General features: G+C 47.1%; 5 protein-coding genes across 5 annotated transcripts; 2 read left to right on the forward strand and 3 right to left on the reverse strand.

Annotated features, from left to right (window-relative positions):
- Nucleotides 1-1,617: 1,617 nt before the first annotated feature.
- JR316_0000285 (uncharacterized protein) lies at nucleotides 1,618-2,268 on the forward strand (the record flags this gene model as incomplete). Its single annotated transcript, XM_047886100.1, has 1 exon — nucleotides 1,618-2,268. One exon carries the CDS (start codon nucleotides 1,618-1,620, stop codon nucleotides 2,266-2,268), a length of 651 nt encoding a protein of 216 aa, XP_047753846.1.
- A 2,970-nt stretch (nucleotides 2,269-5,238) lies between these two features.
- On the reverse strand, nucleotides 5,239-6,881 carry JR316_0000286 (uncharacterized protein; the record flags this gene model as incomplete). Its single annotated transcript, XM_047886101.1, has 7 exons — nucleotides 5,239-5,283; nucleotides 5,619-5,938; nucleotides 5,991-6,044; nucleotides 6,099-6,236; nucleotides 6,290-6,365; nucleotides 6,676-6,739; nucleotides 6,802-6,881. 7 exons carry the CDS (start codon nucleotides 6,879-6,881, stop codon nucleotides 5,239-5,241), a joined length of 777 nt encoding a protein of 258 aa, XP_047753847.1.
- A 2,281-nt stretch (nucleotides 6,882-9,162) lies between these two features.
- On the reverse strand, nucleotides 9,163-10,452 carry JR316_0000287 (uncharacterized protein; the record flags this gene model as incomplete). Its single annotated transcript, XM_047886102.1, has 2 exons — nucleotides 9,163-9,895; nucleotides 9,956-10,452. The coding sequence occupies 2 exons, from the start codon at nucleotides 10,450-10,452 to the stop codon at nucleotides 9,163-9,165; spliced, it is 1,230 nt and encodes a 409-aa protein (XP_047753848.1).
- Nucleotides 10,453-11,605: 1,153 nt separating this feature from the next.
- Nucleotides 11,606-12,511, forward strand: JR316_0000288 (uncharacterized protein; the record flags this gene model as incomplete). The annotated part of the gene is made up of 2 exons (XM_047886103.1): nucleotides 11,606-11,675; nucleotides 11,817-12,511. 2 exons carry the CDS (start codon nucleotides 11,606-11,608, stop codon nucleotides 12,509-12,511), a joined length of 765 nt encoding a protein of 254 aa, XP_047753849.1.
- Nucleotides 12,512-12,972: 461 nt separating this feature from the next.
- On the reverse strand, nucleotides 12,973-13,652 carry JR316_0000289 (uncharacterized protein; the record flags this gene model as incomplete). Its single annotated transcript, XM_047886104.1, has 4 exons — nucleotides 12,973-13,152; nucleotides 13,213-13,248; nucleotides 13,309-13,383; nucleotides 13,467-13,652. 4 exons carry the CDS (start codon nucleotides 13,650-13,652, stop codon nucleotides 12,973-12,975), a joined length of 477 nt encoding a protein of 158 aa, XP_047753850.1.
- Between the last annotated feature and the right edge of the window lie 1,617 nt (nucleotides 13,653-15,269).

Consider the following 15,269-nt stretch of genomic DNA (forward strand, 5'->3'; position numbering starts at 1 on the left):
CCCAACACCACTTCACGAACTAGCTCCAATTCCAATACCAAACGCCCAACCTCAACCTCCCAACCCACCCACCCACATCCTAACTTCCCACCCAACCCGCCAGATGTCATGTGGCGTATCGCATCGCATCGCAGCGTATCATATCGTATCGTATCGCATCGACAAGCCTCAAATTCTCAAATTCTATTTCTCACAAAGTCAAAACGGTGGCAAACAGCCACCGCCGTTCGTCTTATCCCTATTCTTGGATTATCCCGGTCTTCAAGTTACTTTTATCTCATAATTCCCATCCCATCCCTTAAATATCTTCATCCTCACCTTCACCTTCACGTTCTTTAACCATGTTATTTAGTAACCCAGCACAGCTTCAAAGGTCGAACTATGCATACAAACCCAAACCTCGAACGCTCAAAGTTATGCAACAACCAGTGGGGCAGAGGACAACGTCATCGGCCGAGCTAGGGTCATCTTCCAGTACCTCGTGCTCGAGCTCGAGCTCAAGTCGAGGGTACACGTACGCGGTCGCCGTCGCCGTCGCAGTCAAACATCCCAAACATCCCAAACAGAAACAGAAACGGACATAGAAACGGGCACAGAAACGGCCACAAAAACAAAAACAAAAACTCACCTGAACGCACTTGAACACACGATAAAGGAACCACACACACGTCCAAGAAACCACGATCCCCAATCCCCAATTACCGACCCAGGACCCAGGTCTCTCTCCCCGTGGGTTGTTCAGCACAACGCATACGCGTATACAATGATACATCGAAACGTACTTGAACAAAAAAAAGGATTTACACACGTCCAAAAACCGAGGATCCCAATTCAACGACCCAACGACCCAAACACCCAAAGTCTCTCCTCAGCCCAATGGGGCTCCCCAGCACGCGTATACACGCATATATATCGGGTTTAAATTTTCCTTTCACTTCTTACCGTTTTTTATTGTCAATTCACACTTTCCAGCTCCAAATCTCCAGCTCCAGAACACAACAACCTCATAGGATACGGTGACCCTGACCCCAAACAACACCGACGTTTGACAACACAATACAAATACAGCGTTACAGTAAAGTAACACAAAACCATCAAAATCCGTACTTACGGCGTAAGGCGCGTATAATAATTATGATACATATTTTACAATGTGTTAACATTCAATGTTCTCTGTCCAATATTTTCTCTTTTGTTTACACTTCCACTTCATCCACTCCTAAACAACCCATGTCAAGGTATACCCCTCCCCTGCCCCCCTCTCCCGAACAAAGCATTGAACAAAGCGTTAAACAACCTCATCCCCGTACCTAAAACACCCCCTTAAATCCAAAAAATCGACCTGCGCTGAAAAACCAAACACAGCACCCTTGAGCTCATTTTGTGCGTTTTTATTTCATCGCCTCCCTTTCATATGATCCCTTTCCTTTTCTTCTTCTCCCATCTCCCCTCCTCTCTTCCTCTTCCTCATCGTCGTCATCAAGAGGCAAAAAAAAGCTTCTACCAGAATATATAGACTCGTTCGGCGCGTGCATACCAGTGTGCGTATGTGCGTGCGCTTGTGTGTGTGTATGCGTGGGCGTATGCGTATGCGTATGCGTATGTGTATGCGTCGACATGGGCGCAGGCGCAGACACAGGCGCAAGCGCAAGCTTGGGCCGCGTACGCGTATGCGTGCCCACATGCGCGCGCGTTCTAGATACAGACCTCCGAGCCTCCCTCGCCTCATCCTCAATCAGCGGCGCCGTCGACGCGCACGTTATTGGCAATGTCGATGTCAATGCCAATGGCGAAGGCGCAGGCGACGACGCCCAAGCCGAAAGCAAAGGCAAAGTCGAAGGCGAAGGTGAAGGTGATGGCGAGAGCGACGACGCCCAAGCCAAAGGCGGCGTCCAAAGCGAAGGCGAAGGCGAAGGTGAAATCGCCAACCTCGAGGGTTTCAATCCGGTGCCAGTCGATCCAACCTCGATCGGCGGCAAAGGCAGCGGCTTCTCACCTAGAACTCCCAGTCTACCACCTGCACGGGCACGGGAACCTGCGCCCACCCGCTGGGTGTCCGCATCAGTGTCCCACATCACCTTCGCCTCCTCTTCCACGAACGACTCGCGCAGACCGAGCATGATGCGGGACGTCGCGATAGAGCAAGGGGCAACCATCAGCCTATGTGTACGCGTGCGGCGCGGCGTGTGTGCGTGGTTTGCGTATGCGCGTGTTTGCGTGTTTGCGTATATTGCGCGTGCGTCATGGTACGGTACGATTACGATATAGCCAGTTCGTAGCGGACATGCAAAGAAAAAAACCCAATAAAAAGTCAGATTTCCCATCTTTAAATCGACCGGCCCAATGCACAGAGTACAAATCAGACACATACGGAGTGTATATAGCTGAAATATTAATCTATCAAAATATATATCAGCCTTCAGTCACTTCGGAGGATTCAAATGAAACAAGAGGTAGTTAAATCTCAAAGCTTGAGCTTGAGACCCCGCACAAAAAGAAATTGTAGCATCATACTGGAAATAGTACCATAACACTCACCTCTGGTACGTCAGTGAGAAATGACCCGATCGACGTCAACCCGACGGAGCCTAGGTATCATTGAACAAAAGAGCAGATTATGTCAGTATTTCATGTATCTCAAAATTTTCATTCCACGCGACTCGAGAACCGAGAACCGAGAAGCGAAAAATGAAAAAATGAAAAAACGAAGCATCGAATCGAGAATCGAACATCGATATTCGAGAATGCCGCTGTACGACACCCTTAATAAAACATGAGGGGGGTGGGGGAGATGGGGAGCACGTCAAACAAAACTTACACGCCACACTAAAGTAGAGTACGCCGCCGCTATATTGATATCGAATTTTAGTTAGTACAAAAAGATGTAGTGGTGGTGGTGGTGGTTCCAGACCCCCTTGCGATAGGCTGGGCAACATGTGTGGTAATAACCAAATTATGAAAAGACTCACTCAGTTAACAGTCTCCGCCGTAAGCTTTTTCTATTCGCCGAATGCCAGGATCCATAGATCGCTTCGTAGACAGTCGCCGCGTACAGGCCAGTCTGTATGAGAAAAAAAAACAAGTCCAAGCGGCAACTTCGTAAGCGGGATAGGAAGGCTCCAAAAACAAAAACAGCCGTTGAAGAAAACGAACTGTGGCGTACATGAAATATCAGCAAGGGCACGTAGATAGTCCACGAATAATACAACTGAGGCGACGCCAAACATCCCGGGAGCGACGAGCGAAAGGGCAACAGGTCAGAGGGGAACAGTATGATTTCCTTCACCACCGATGCAATGAAATAGATTGTGAAGACGTTCGTTATCAAAAACCAGACCAGAAGTGCAACTTTTGCCATTTTTTGCTCAGGGAATAGAACCCAGACGCGGGTGACCAGGATGACTGGAGCCGGAAAGCGAAAGAAAACAGTTGGTGTTCCTTAAGCAGCGTTTATGAATTATTACAGCAACCTACCTTCTATCACAGCTGCGCTGACGAAGGCCAGGTAGAATGAGGCTCTGATTCCAAAATAGCAACTTTGCAAACGTGAGATGCTTCTCTTGACCGGCGAACACATGGAATGGTTTACAACTATAATAAACACGTTAACGGACAACCCAGCGGATAACGACCGTTGTACATACTGTAATGCTTGGATCGACCGTGATGTGCACTAATCATTATAATCAGCACTGATCTGTGAGCTATCCTCAAAATAGTGGCGTACATATGAGTGTTAGACTGTCAATTGCCATACCAAGGCTAAAGTCAGTATAGTTCCTTTGACAATCTCAAATGATATTGAATATTCACCATACTACCCCAAAGGAAAAGTAACGGTTCTGTTACGAAGAAAAACCCGATCCGAGTCTTCAGCAGATCTCAGCAAAATCATAGATTTGAAAACTCACAAAGAAAAATAGCAACTGTGAAACCGAACACGGCCTCTTCCAGAAGAGTACTCTCTGCCATAAAAGATGTCCAATTATCCCGTCAGCTATAGACCAGCTTTGTCTAGTACAGCTCTTGCACCTCGGCTTCGAACGTCAGAAGGTACTCGTAGGCTGAAAACGAGAAACGAATGCGTCGGTATTCACCGCCTGAAACACAAAGGCACCACACTTACCCATGAGAGAAAACAACCCGGTAGCAAGGAAGGCGGAGGTCTGACCACCAAGAAAGAACTGCACTATGTGGTCTATTATGCCCCCCATAGTCACCTCCTGCCTTGGCTTATGGGTCGTAAAAGTCTGAGCTGCCTGGCAGCTTGAGAATCGAAAGAGCGGAACGATGGTGATGGCTCCATTAATTCTCCAGAGCGCATATATGTGAAGCTAATCTGAGAGAATCCTTCTGATCGTGAAGGCAAAGATATCTGATAGTTCTTTTAGCATCAATAGATAGTCAGCAGGCCATTTTGTATCTTGGTGACCAGAGTGAATGGAAATGGTTGTGCAGATGATTCCGTGATCAGGCGACATTTGAGTGATTGACAGTCAACCAGCGAAGAATCAAAGAATCAGTGAATGACTCGACAACTCTGAAAATTTATGCCACGCTTGAAGGACAGAGAAAGAGGCGCATATATCCAATAGTAGTCGACAAAAACAACCCAAGGAAACCATAGAGAGTATTAATTCTGAGCAAAGCAAGCATCGTCCCGGAATCTCGGGATGGAGGGTGCTTGATGATGATCATGACTCTTCATATATAGATGCTGTGCTGCCTCAGTTGGTTCCTATCCACGAACATAATTGGTATTCCCCACAATCGTGGGCGCCGCGGCATTCGTATATGCGAGCATCAGACACCGTGAAGGCACGGAATGTCTGGTGAGTTCGTGATTCGAAGAATTCCTGTTACAACCTGTATTCATAAACACCATCCAAAACGGATTGATGAACACTTACGCAAAGGCAATGGGAACTCAACCAGCTCCAATATGTATGACCAAAAGGCCTCAGAGTACTCAGAAGAGTCGCAGCATGCTCCGTGTGAGAATATTGCTAGAAAGGACTACAAACACATCATAGCGTTCTATGATAGTGTTCGATATGTGTCGCTAAGTTGGAGGATGGCGCAAAAGATGATGTGCCGAACAGCAAGAATTGTGGGACTGGACATTATGAACTGATGAATGCGCAATAGAATGGTAAAATCAAAGATAAATCACAACATCAAGAAGAACGAAAAAAATCACCGTCGTTCTGAGTCACTGGCGGAGTTGAAAGATCGACATTAGCTAACAACGGTATTAAACTCTTCGATGAGAGTCTCAGAGATCTCTATAGCAAGAAAAAGCATATGGTAGATTAAACTGGTACCAAATTGATATAAAGTTTTCTTCGCTACTAACTACTACTATATACAGTGATTTACTGTTTAAACAAATCATATAACTAGGACCAAGCTTTGCATATGTCGCCGATATCGGGAAGGTAAGACTGACAGACAAAAGGGGGTGAGGTGTCGCGTGGAAAGAGTGGAGTAGGTCAGTCACAAGAAGAGGCGAGGAAAAGCTACGAAAAAACCCCATCGTGAGTACAGGCAAGAATTTTACTAAAAGTTGGAAATATGTTCATCGGTGAAAACTCCAAGTGAGCAAAGAAATCACTTACATCGTCGGATTCTACTTTGACAACGACTTTACGTTTCACCACAGGCGATGCAGCCGGGGTCGGGGGGCACTGCGGCATACACGTGAATCCCGAGTATTCAGAGTCGCTGTCCTCTGCCTTTCTCTTCTTCAATCTGGGTGAAGTGGAGGCTGGATGAGCCTGAGTGCCTTGTAGGACAGTGTTTACCACTGTCAGAGATGGCCCAAAAAGGTCAGATGATTCTTTCTTTATGTCTTTTACCGAAACCTCAGCTGAGCGTGATGAGGTTTGCCGAGAGCGTACTGGGGTCTGTTCAGGGGTAAGCAACCCAAGTGATGGTCCTAATTAACGAGTAAGCATCAAATTCATAGAATAGTAAATCCAGATGCTCACTATGATCTGCCTCGTTTTTAAATAATTTAACTTTTTCAAACGATTTCTTCGGTGCTAAAAGAGACACAGATAAGGAATACTTCCCAGGACAAAAATGAAGGAGCAGACTTTGAGGAGGTGATACTTGACGAATTGGAAAGCCGTTACGATCGAACTTGTCGGACTCTAGGTTGTCGGGGATTGCCAACATCACTTTGTGTTCTCCGTCGATTGACTCAGACTCCTCCTCATCATCCGAGTCGGGATCTTCAATTCATCTCATAAATCAGTGTCTTATATTACGAAAAGTAGCAACTCACATTTATGCTCTCCCCAATTTCCCGTCCTGGAGGCTTCATCAACAAATGCTTCTAGGGCCATAAAGAAAACATCATACTGTAATTCGACAATGTTAGAGGTTTGAAGCGTAGACTCAGTTATAAAGGGAACGGATACTCGCATGTTTTTTGAATTCTTCGTCTCTGGAAAGTAGCCAGATACTCCAAGAAGGATCTCTACATTCCCCAAGACGTTGTCCAAAATGTTTCTTGCCGAAAGGAACCACGAAATCGCAGAAGTGTTTATCAACTTTGTTTATAAGCCCCTCACGGTATTTCTCCATCGCCTGATGGAACTCGTACTAGATGCGAATATCAACCAAAGCCATAAATAGGAGTCAAAACTGAAACAAAGGGGATAAACGTACCCGCTTGCTGGCTTCCCGGCAAAAGTTGAGGTAGTTGTAGAACGGTACCTCGTTCAGGGGCTTTCTCGAATGTACACCAAAATCGAGAATCCAACCTCCAGCTTCTTCCCCAAAACCCAATAATACTTGTTTTTTGGATCAACCTTCGCATTTTTGCGGACTCTCTGGTTGACATCGGATAGGACAATAGGAAGGGACGACATCATATGCTTTTCCTAGCAATTTAATCTTTCTACAGAACTGCCAGAAAATTTGAAGGTCCTCGGAAGATTTACAGCGAAATCTTCGAGAAAAAGTCGGATAAAACGATGCTTTGACTTTAAGGCCTAACACCTTGTCGTAAAGCAGCGTCTAGGTATCGCGGGTTGTGGTTGCCAGAAAAGGATCGCGATTCGCGAACCAAGCCGTCTCGGACCTTTTGTGCAATTCAATCTCCGACGAACTCAGTCAGGGGACTTCAATTTTGAACTTCAACACATCAAGGCAAGTTGGGCTCGGAAAGAACGCAGTGGTCTAATATATCTATGACCTTTCATTTTGAAGATAAATCATCCGTAAATCTTAATAATTACAAAAATCCATGTTTCACAAAATTTGACTTGAATTACGGTGCCCAGTAGCGTTATTGAAAATATTAGGGCATAAAAGTACATGATGTTTAGGCGTTAGACATGATTCGACAGATTCAAAGTGGTCAAGAAGTATGGGTAAAAAGAGACTTCACTTTCTTTTAATAGATCTCAAGCTTGGATCCGAGTTGTGCACGCGACATCTTCAACTCAGAAAGATAAATTCAAATAGCCCGACGCAGGCGCTTGAGAGGGAAGCCGTCTAGCATAAAGGAATGAGACAATGAATGTTGATTTAAGCAGACAAGGGGAAAGAGGCGCGCACCAAGGCCAACTCTGGTATAAGTTCTCTTACGCATCTCTACATTGCTCTCCAAAACCTCTTGGGCCTGCCTTTTTTTGGATGGGGATGTGCGCTCCAATGATGAGTATGCGTGAGCTGCTTGGTGGCCAACCATTGGACCCAAGCCCTATCGTTGACATGTTTTAAAGGCACGCCCCTATGTTGATTGCCCAAGGGAACCAGAAATTCGTCGTAATTTTCATCAAGTTGGACCAAGAGTCCCTCTTTATATCTCTTAAAGGCATCTTGGAAACCATCCTACGAATAGTATATCAATGTAAATTGGGTAAGCGGAGACAAAGACAGGCGCACCGCAATTCCATTGGTTTATTGGGCTCATGGTGGTTGCAAGTTGAAAAAGGAGGAGTGAGAAACGATGAGACACATTGACATCGATTTCATTTGCATATGGAGGGCATGTTTGCTTCCGAGACTCGTCGAAGGCACTGTAGATGGCGGAAGCTGAATTCAGGAAAACACGCTGAGAGGACGACACGCTGAGGACCTTTCATGTCCATTGTAAGAAGTTGAGCCCAGTCTTTTGAGTTCCTATTAAAATCAACCTAAAAATCAAAGATCGTGGTCACCGTCCAAGTCGAGAACATCGTCCTTTAAGTCAAGCGTGATGCGATCAATAATCTGTTCAGTATCATTCACGGCATGCTGTTCGTCACCCTCCTGATTTGCTTCCCATACCCTTACCTGCCTTAACGAGTAGCTTTTCTAGCTGTTTGTCTCGCTAGTGTGCGTTCCAATTCTTATATCACAAGCCTCATATGGCCGACCGAAACTGACTATCACGACGGCGTATAGTCCAGCCTCTAGACAACTTGAACTCATATGAAGCAACTGAAAGAACTTGTAAAGAACTTGATTCTGTACCAGTACTCTTTTAATGCATGATGTACCAACCACATATCGCCCTCAAAGTCCGCCTTCGCAGAGTCACCAATACTCAGTTACGCACTATACCCCGGAGATTGATCATGACTGCTGTACGCCTGGAATCTTCAAGTGACCTTTACACACTTGCACTCGCTCTACACCAGAGACTAATTACCTTCCTGCACCCGCTTATACATTGAGTTGGTGTCCTTGCAGGCGTGGCTGTTTCCGTGGGCTACACGATTCGTGTACCCTATCGCGCGGTGGAAGCAATGTCTGTCGCAGATCAGATTGTAGGTATCATTGCTGCTGAATACTCCGATATCAAACTTGGCCTTCGCTCGAGATGGGGAGGTGGCTCGTTCCGTTCGAGACCAAGAGCGGGAAACTTTTCCAGTGGAAGTCTAAAGAACTATCGAACAATTCTGTTGGTATGTGTATATTCATTTCTCTTGGTTCCGTTTCATGTTGACCTGGTTAGATATCAATGGAGGTGGGGAGTTGTTGAGTACCATCTTGAAATCCGGTAAGTTATGTGCAAGGGGTCTATCGCGTTCATCGCTGTTCATCGAACGATTCAATTGGAATTTCCATTTATAAACTACATAGAAACATAATGATGGGGGTAAAAACGATCTGCAAACGCCCCTACATAATACTAACTAGTAGCAACAAATGCGCAACAGCATCCTAAGCACCAGGAACGCATTGCTCGTCCTTGACAGGAGCACCCGGAATAATCCACTCTCCCACCGTAACAAACGCAGAGCTCAATCCATAATACCCTCCATTCCCAAACAACACTTTCTTTCCCTGAGAATCAGGCATCAACGTCAAACTCCTTGTATAACTAATACCCTGGTCGGGTGCGACCTCCTGCTTGACCCACTTCGCTGGGTCGCCTCCCGCCGTGTTCGTGAACACCTGCGCGTAAGTTGAATCTGAAACCACAATCGTTCCTTGTGGCCCACCAACTGGGGACCAGATGGTATAAGGACCAGCAGCGGGCACCGTCCCGTCTGAAGCTACAATCTGAAGGTCCGCCTTGTCCCCAAATGTAAAAGGTGAGTCGCTGAGCCTGTATCCCACGGCGTAGGGTACGGGTCCGGGCGCTAATCCCAACTCGTAACTCAGCATGAACTTGGTGTTTTTACCGTTCCCGATCTGGGCAATGGTGGTCATCCCAGGGCGGAGAGTGTAGTTGGCCATTGCGACGTCATCTACAACCGTGCCCCAGGTTATGAGGTCGGAGGACTGTTGGTGTGCGAGCTTTTGGCCGTGGAGAGGGTCACGTTGGTCGGAGTAGAAGACGCCAACTTGACCTTGGTGGTAGAGAATGAAAGGTTCCCAGATAGGGTGAGCTCCATTGGCGGTGTTGGGTGCTGCACCGGTGGCAACCAGTGAGACGAACTCCCATGTTTTTCTTAAAATGGTGCATCAGTCCTACGGATGGAAGTATCTTGAAGGAAAAGCTTATACTAACCCCTTATCGAGAGAAGCGTGCACTTCGATGTTCGTGCTCGCTCCGCCTTGAGGGATGCCGTTTCCACTTGCAAGTATCGTCCCAGCAGGGAACTTGCCCACAGCCTCTGGTAGCTCGTAGATGAATGGTTGTGCGATGCTGCCACCGTTGTAGTTGCCGGTATTAAAAAATATCTGGCTCAACATGGACCATGTCTTTCCGCCGTCCGTCGACTGGAAAACAGGGATGGAAGCAGGTCCAGGGAAAGACGCTGAGAATACTGCGAGGATGGTGTTCGAGCAGTCATGTCGAAGCACTGTCTTGCGCGCGTACGAGGTCCTCTTGGATCCCCAGGTAGACGGCGGGGTGAAGACAGTGACGTTGGTGAAGTCTGGAGTGAAGCTAACTGGAGCAGGTGGCGATGGAGGAGGCGGAGGAGGTGGGGGTGCAGGAGGCGCGGCCGCCAATCCCAGTGGAATGACGGAAAATAACAAAGATACTACCACAGAAAGACGCATGCTGGTAGTTAATTCCTAGCGAGAAATTAATGCTTGCTGAATATCAGAATGTACATAGCTCTCTTTTTATAATGTAAAAATTCGTTGGGGGCCGAGTCGGACAGGACCACCCTCAAGACTTTGAAGGAACAGGCCCGCACGCAAGTTGGCTTGCCGCTCAAAGTTTTGAGCTTCCGGGAATTCGTCGGAAGGTCATATGGACCTTTTATCATCCATAACTAACAGTAAGCATCATGGAGAATAAAGTCAAAATAGACCTTGAACGAAGCCGGCTCCAAGCAAAAAGTAAATATAGCAAAGATATAGTGACCATTTGACTTTGTCTGTCTAATGTTAGCACTCAACGGGTTTCAGAAATTCAATAAAGCCTATGTACCTGCTCCTGTTCCCTTCTTCTTCTTAAGTTCTATTCTCTGCCTATGTCCGCTGTGACGTTGTTCTCTGAACCTGTGCCTCCCTCGGCGACTCATATGACATTATTTTCCGGCAAGAATTCGAACACTTACCATTCAACACACTAGTGTAGAACTTCCATAAAAATATAAGGCTCGACTCGATCCGAACCCGAAGTTCCAATTTGCCGTGTGTAAACCACAATGGTATTGTATCATCCAGTTTTGGGAGATATGTCGAGAACCTCATGTTGCAGGTTAGGCCGCGATCGAGGGTTGCTTCTGCGATGAACCAATTGTTGGGCAAGGAAGACTTTTCAAAGGCTTTCGGAGCTATAGTGTACGCCACACGTCTGTCAAATGCACGGAATTGAAGCGCGACTTTGGTCCGTAACGGCGCGACACATCCACGCTGTGCGTAAAGCGCATGTAGACAGAATGTATCATATGGCCGCATGTTTGCTTCCGAGACTCGTCGAAGATACTTTGGAAGGCGGAAGGTGGGTTCAGCAAGACATGCTGAGGGACTACACGCTGTGTACCTTTCATATCCGTTCCAGTAACAAGTTGAGCCCAGTCTTTTGAACTCCTAAAATCGACCTAAAATCGAATCGCATTGTGGTCTTGAAGGAACATCGGTCATTCAAGTCAAGTGATGCGATCAATCTAATCTTAGTTCATCTTTGGGATCCAAGATTGATTACTGTAGACATTCACTATTTTCACCAACAACCGCATTCTGAGTACCCGAAATCTTTGAAATGACGCCTACAATACCGCGCTGGAAAAGGATTATTGAAACTGCTCTTGCTGAATACAAAAACCAAACAGGTACGTTGTCCACTTTCGAATCGCCCTTGGGAGTGTTGCCTCAATCTAGCGACGGGGCTGGAACTCGCGCTCAGCGCTCACCATTCGAGGTATCGCGCTCGTCTGATTAAAACAATGTTAATTTTCCCTTTATATTACCAGTAATCCAGATCGCTACTACGGACAACACTAGACCGACCCCCCGAGTACGATCCCACATATTCCGTTCTTTTCTCTCCCACCCATCCCACCCATCGCTACCACTCCTATTGAGCTCAACGGACATCCGTACCCCAAAGGTCAGCCAAATAGCAAACCACAAAGCTGTCGAAATCGCATGGTGGATCGACGGCACACAGCAGCAATTCCGCATACTAGCGAATGTGTACATCGTCCCTGAGCCCAACCACCCGTTACTTGCACCCTTCAGGAAGCAGCTCGAGGAATCCAAATTAGAAGCAGGAGATGCTATCTCTCTTTACCCTTCTACTGAGGAATGGGAATCGCAGCGCAAATCCATGTTCGCGTCGATGAGCGCACATATGCGCGCGTCATGGTGCCGGCCCACGCCCGGCTCACCACTCTCCCTTCATGGCGGTCCCGAAGCCGTTAAGAACTGGCCAACACGCGTTGTGCAACCTGACAGGGAAAAAATGAGTCCCGAGGAATTTAAGGAAGCTCAAAAAAATTGGGAGCTAGCGTTGAGCAACTTCGCTCTGGTGGTCATTGATCCCTATGAGGTCGATTTTGTAGATTTGGGGGGCGCTAAAGGGAAGTTAGATCGCCGATGGCTCTTCGTAAAGGCAAGGGAGGGAGAATATGGCTGGAAATGGACAGAGGAGGAACTTGTCCCCTGAGGATTATTGACACAAGAAAACGCCCCTATTTCAGCCCCTTTACTGTGCGCACCGCGTCTTCAAACCAGCAAAACACCGTGACACTTTACCATATCACAATTGCTGATAGAGTATTGTAGATGAAATCTAGCGAAGAAAGAGAAAAAAGAACCGCTCCGTGGGAGCCCTGCATACTTGTGTCGACATATATACATGATACATAGTACATAGTATATACAGTTAGCAAGGGATGAACAACGGAATAACTTAATGGGAGTTGCAAGAATATAATGAGCGGAATAAATCAAGAGGGATTGGTACACTTTACAAGCCTTGTTTTTGGTATTTCTTGGGGCACATACACGTTTCGAGCGTGTATCCGATCTAGTTATTTTATGTTACGCAGCCACGTTGGGTGAAAGCGTCAGTTTCCTGGAAGACGATTGTGTCGAATCGCATGGTGAAGGCGGCCAGTTAACCACCTAGGCTTTCGCTTTCTTGGCTCCTTGAGAATCATCATCATCGGCGACCTCCTCAAAATTGCGCTTCTTGGTGCTCGGTGCGGGTGCCTCGTCGTTCTCCTCGACATACTCATCATCATCGTCCTCTTCTTCATCGTCCTCCTCGTCTCCGACATCGTCCCCTTCAACGGGGGCATTGGGCTAAATAATTTTATTTAATGTGAGACGCTGTTTGAGAGATCAATTCATCATGCTACTCACATTGCCGAGAAGGAGATGGGTCAGGTTGTTTTGTCCCTGTAGATATTCTCCCAATCAGTTCTGGTGACCAATGAACACGTAAGGATCCAACAATACCTGTGGTTCGTCTCCCCCTTCCTCATCCTCCTCTTCCTCGTCATCATCTTCATCTCCGACGATTTGCCGTTCTTCCTGGAAAGAACGACCAGAACACTCGCCATGAGCACCCGTTACGAGTGGTGCGGCCCCACCAAGCTGAAAAGGCATGAACGCACCTCATAGTCCGCCTCGTCATTCTCGTCATAGTCATCACTTTCCTCTTCCTCTTCGTCGTCGTGTTGCTCGTCGAGGGTTGTAATCTCTCCGGGTTGTTTTCCTAGAGTTCCATTGACAACACCATCGGGAGTGCTGTGGTCGGCGGTCGTGGTGACGCCAGCGGAAGAGACATCTGCGTCAGACATTATGTGCAGATTGAAGGACTCAAAAAGCTCAGAGACGGTAGTAAGAGGGCTGCAACAGAGCAGAAGACGATTTCAAGAAGCAAAACTAGCGCCTAGACGGGAGCGCACGAGGACCGGGATGGGGTAGAGATGGGGGTGACAGACAAGGAACAAAAAAGATCAACGGAAACAGGTATGGGTTGAAGCCTGAAATGATGCCTGGTCAGCGCCATCCATTTCTCACCCCATATCCCAGGGAGCGCTCGAGCCCTTTCCCAAATTTCATCGGACGGCGGCGAACCCGAAACTCACATCCACCCAGCCACTTCGTCGCGTCACGTGACGGTGATACGACCCCTTTTTTGCCCCGCAGTTTGCTCCGTCACAGCCAACGTGGGCTTTCCTGGAATAGTCTTCCAGTCCACACATCAAGGAAACCATCCCGGGTGTGTGTCATGTTTCTATGTCGAGTGATGAGATGGAAGATGCCGTCTGCTAAATTTACGTTGTTAATTATCAGCAGGAGCAGCGTCCGTAGAGAGCGAAGTTGGCCGCGAACGAGGGGTCGCGGTTCAGTTGTTTTGCCAGAACAAATGCTTTCAATTCCTGCAATACAATGAATTAACGCATCTGTTAGCTGGAAAAGCGGAGTTCTTCTATTCGGGCTTTGCATTCATGTTGCCCGGGCACTTGATGCAAAGGCTTCTTTGTCAAACGTCATTGTCTTTGGGAATTAGTCGTCGAGCACGATCGTAGATAGAACGATGTCTGTCTGATTTCATCATCAAGCACCTTCAATCTCGTCGCATTTTTCTGCGTAGGTAAGCCATTGAGTGGCTGAGAGGTCGAGAAGGATGGAACCGGTGTATTTTTGAGTTGACGTACCAAATAAAACCAGGCCGATGGCTACTGTAAAGAGGTAGGCGAGACTTTAAAAGCGTAAGATCCCAAGCAAGCAAGTCAAAAAGCGCTGGAACAAGGTATAACCGGAGTAAATGGAATGAGATGTGGATGTCATTACCGCAAAATAAAACATCCTACAGCAACCACAGAAAGCAACCATAGGCAACCATACGAGTGAAGCCCAGTTATTCGATGATAGAATAGAAGAAGCATACAATTAAGATTTAATGCGAAGAGGTTACGAATCCTGGCCATTCAAATTTGGGGAATGCTATTGAGGTGTCTCCCGAAATTTCATGACTGGGATTGAATTGCGGCCGGCATGGGGAAGCAAATAGACACGGCTGTCAGCGTTGAGTAGAAATTGCAGCCAAAGTTCAGTTCGTACATTGGTGACAGAGAAGAGCCACTATTATGCCTACAGGTTGAAGTTACACGTCCTCAAGCAACGGACAGCTTGGGTAGATTTTGTTCGAATGAGATTCATTATAAGGGAGGAATAGGCCTGGACAGGTCCTGGGAAAGTATGAGAGTGACCGAAAGTGATTTGCGAGCAGCTATCCAGAGTGGGAAATAGACGCATGGGTCAGTGACACTGCCGATGACCGGGGGGAGCGACAGGACAAGTTGCAAGCCAGAGTTGTGAACACTCTCAGAGTGCAAGATGTATTCGAGCGACTGCACTGATCCTACAAAGGTGAAGGAGAGAATGCGGTGCCGAGGGCTACAAGTACT

Source organism: Psilocybe cubensis, chromosome 1 (assembly GCF_017499595.1).
Source record: "Psilocybe cubensis strain MGC-MH-2018 chromosome 1, whole genome shotgun sequence".
NCBI classification, from domain to species: domain Eukaryota; kingdom Fungi; phylum Basidiomycota; class Agaricomycetes; order Agaricales; family Agrocybaceae; genus Psilocybe; species Psilocybe cubensis.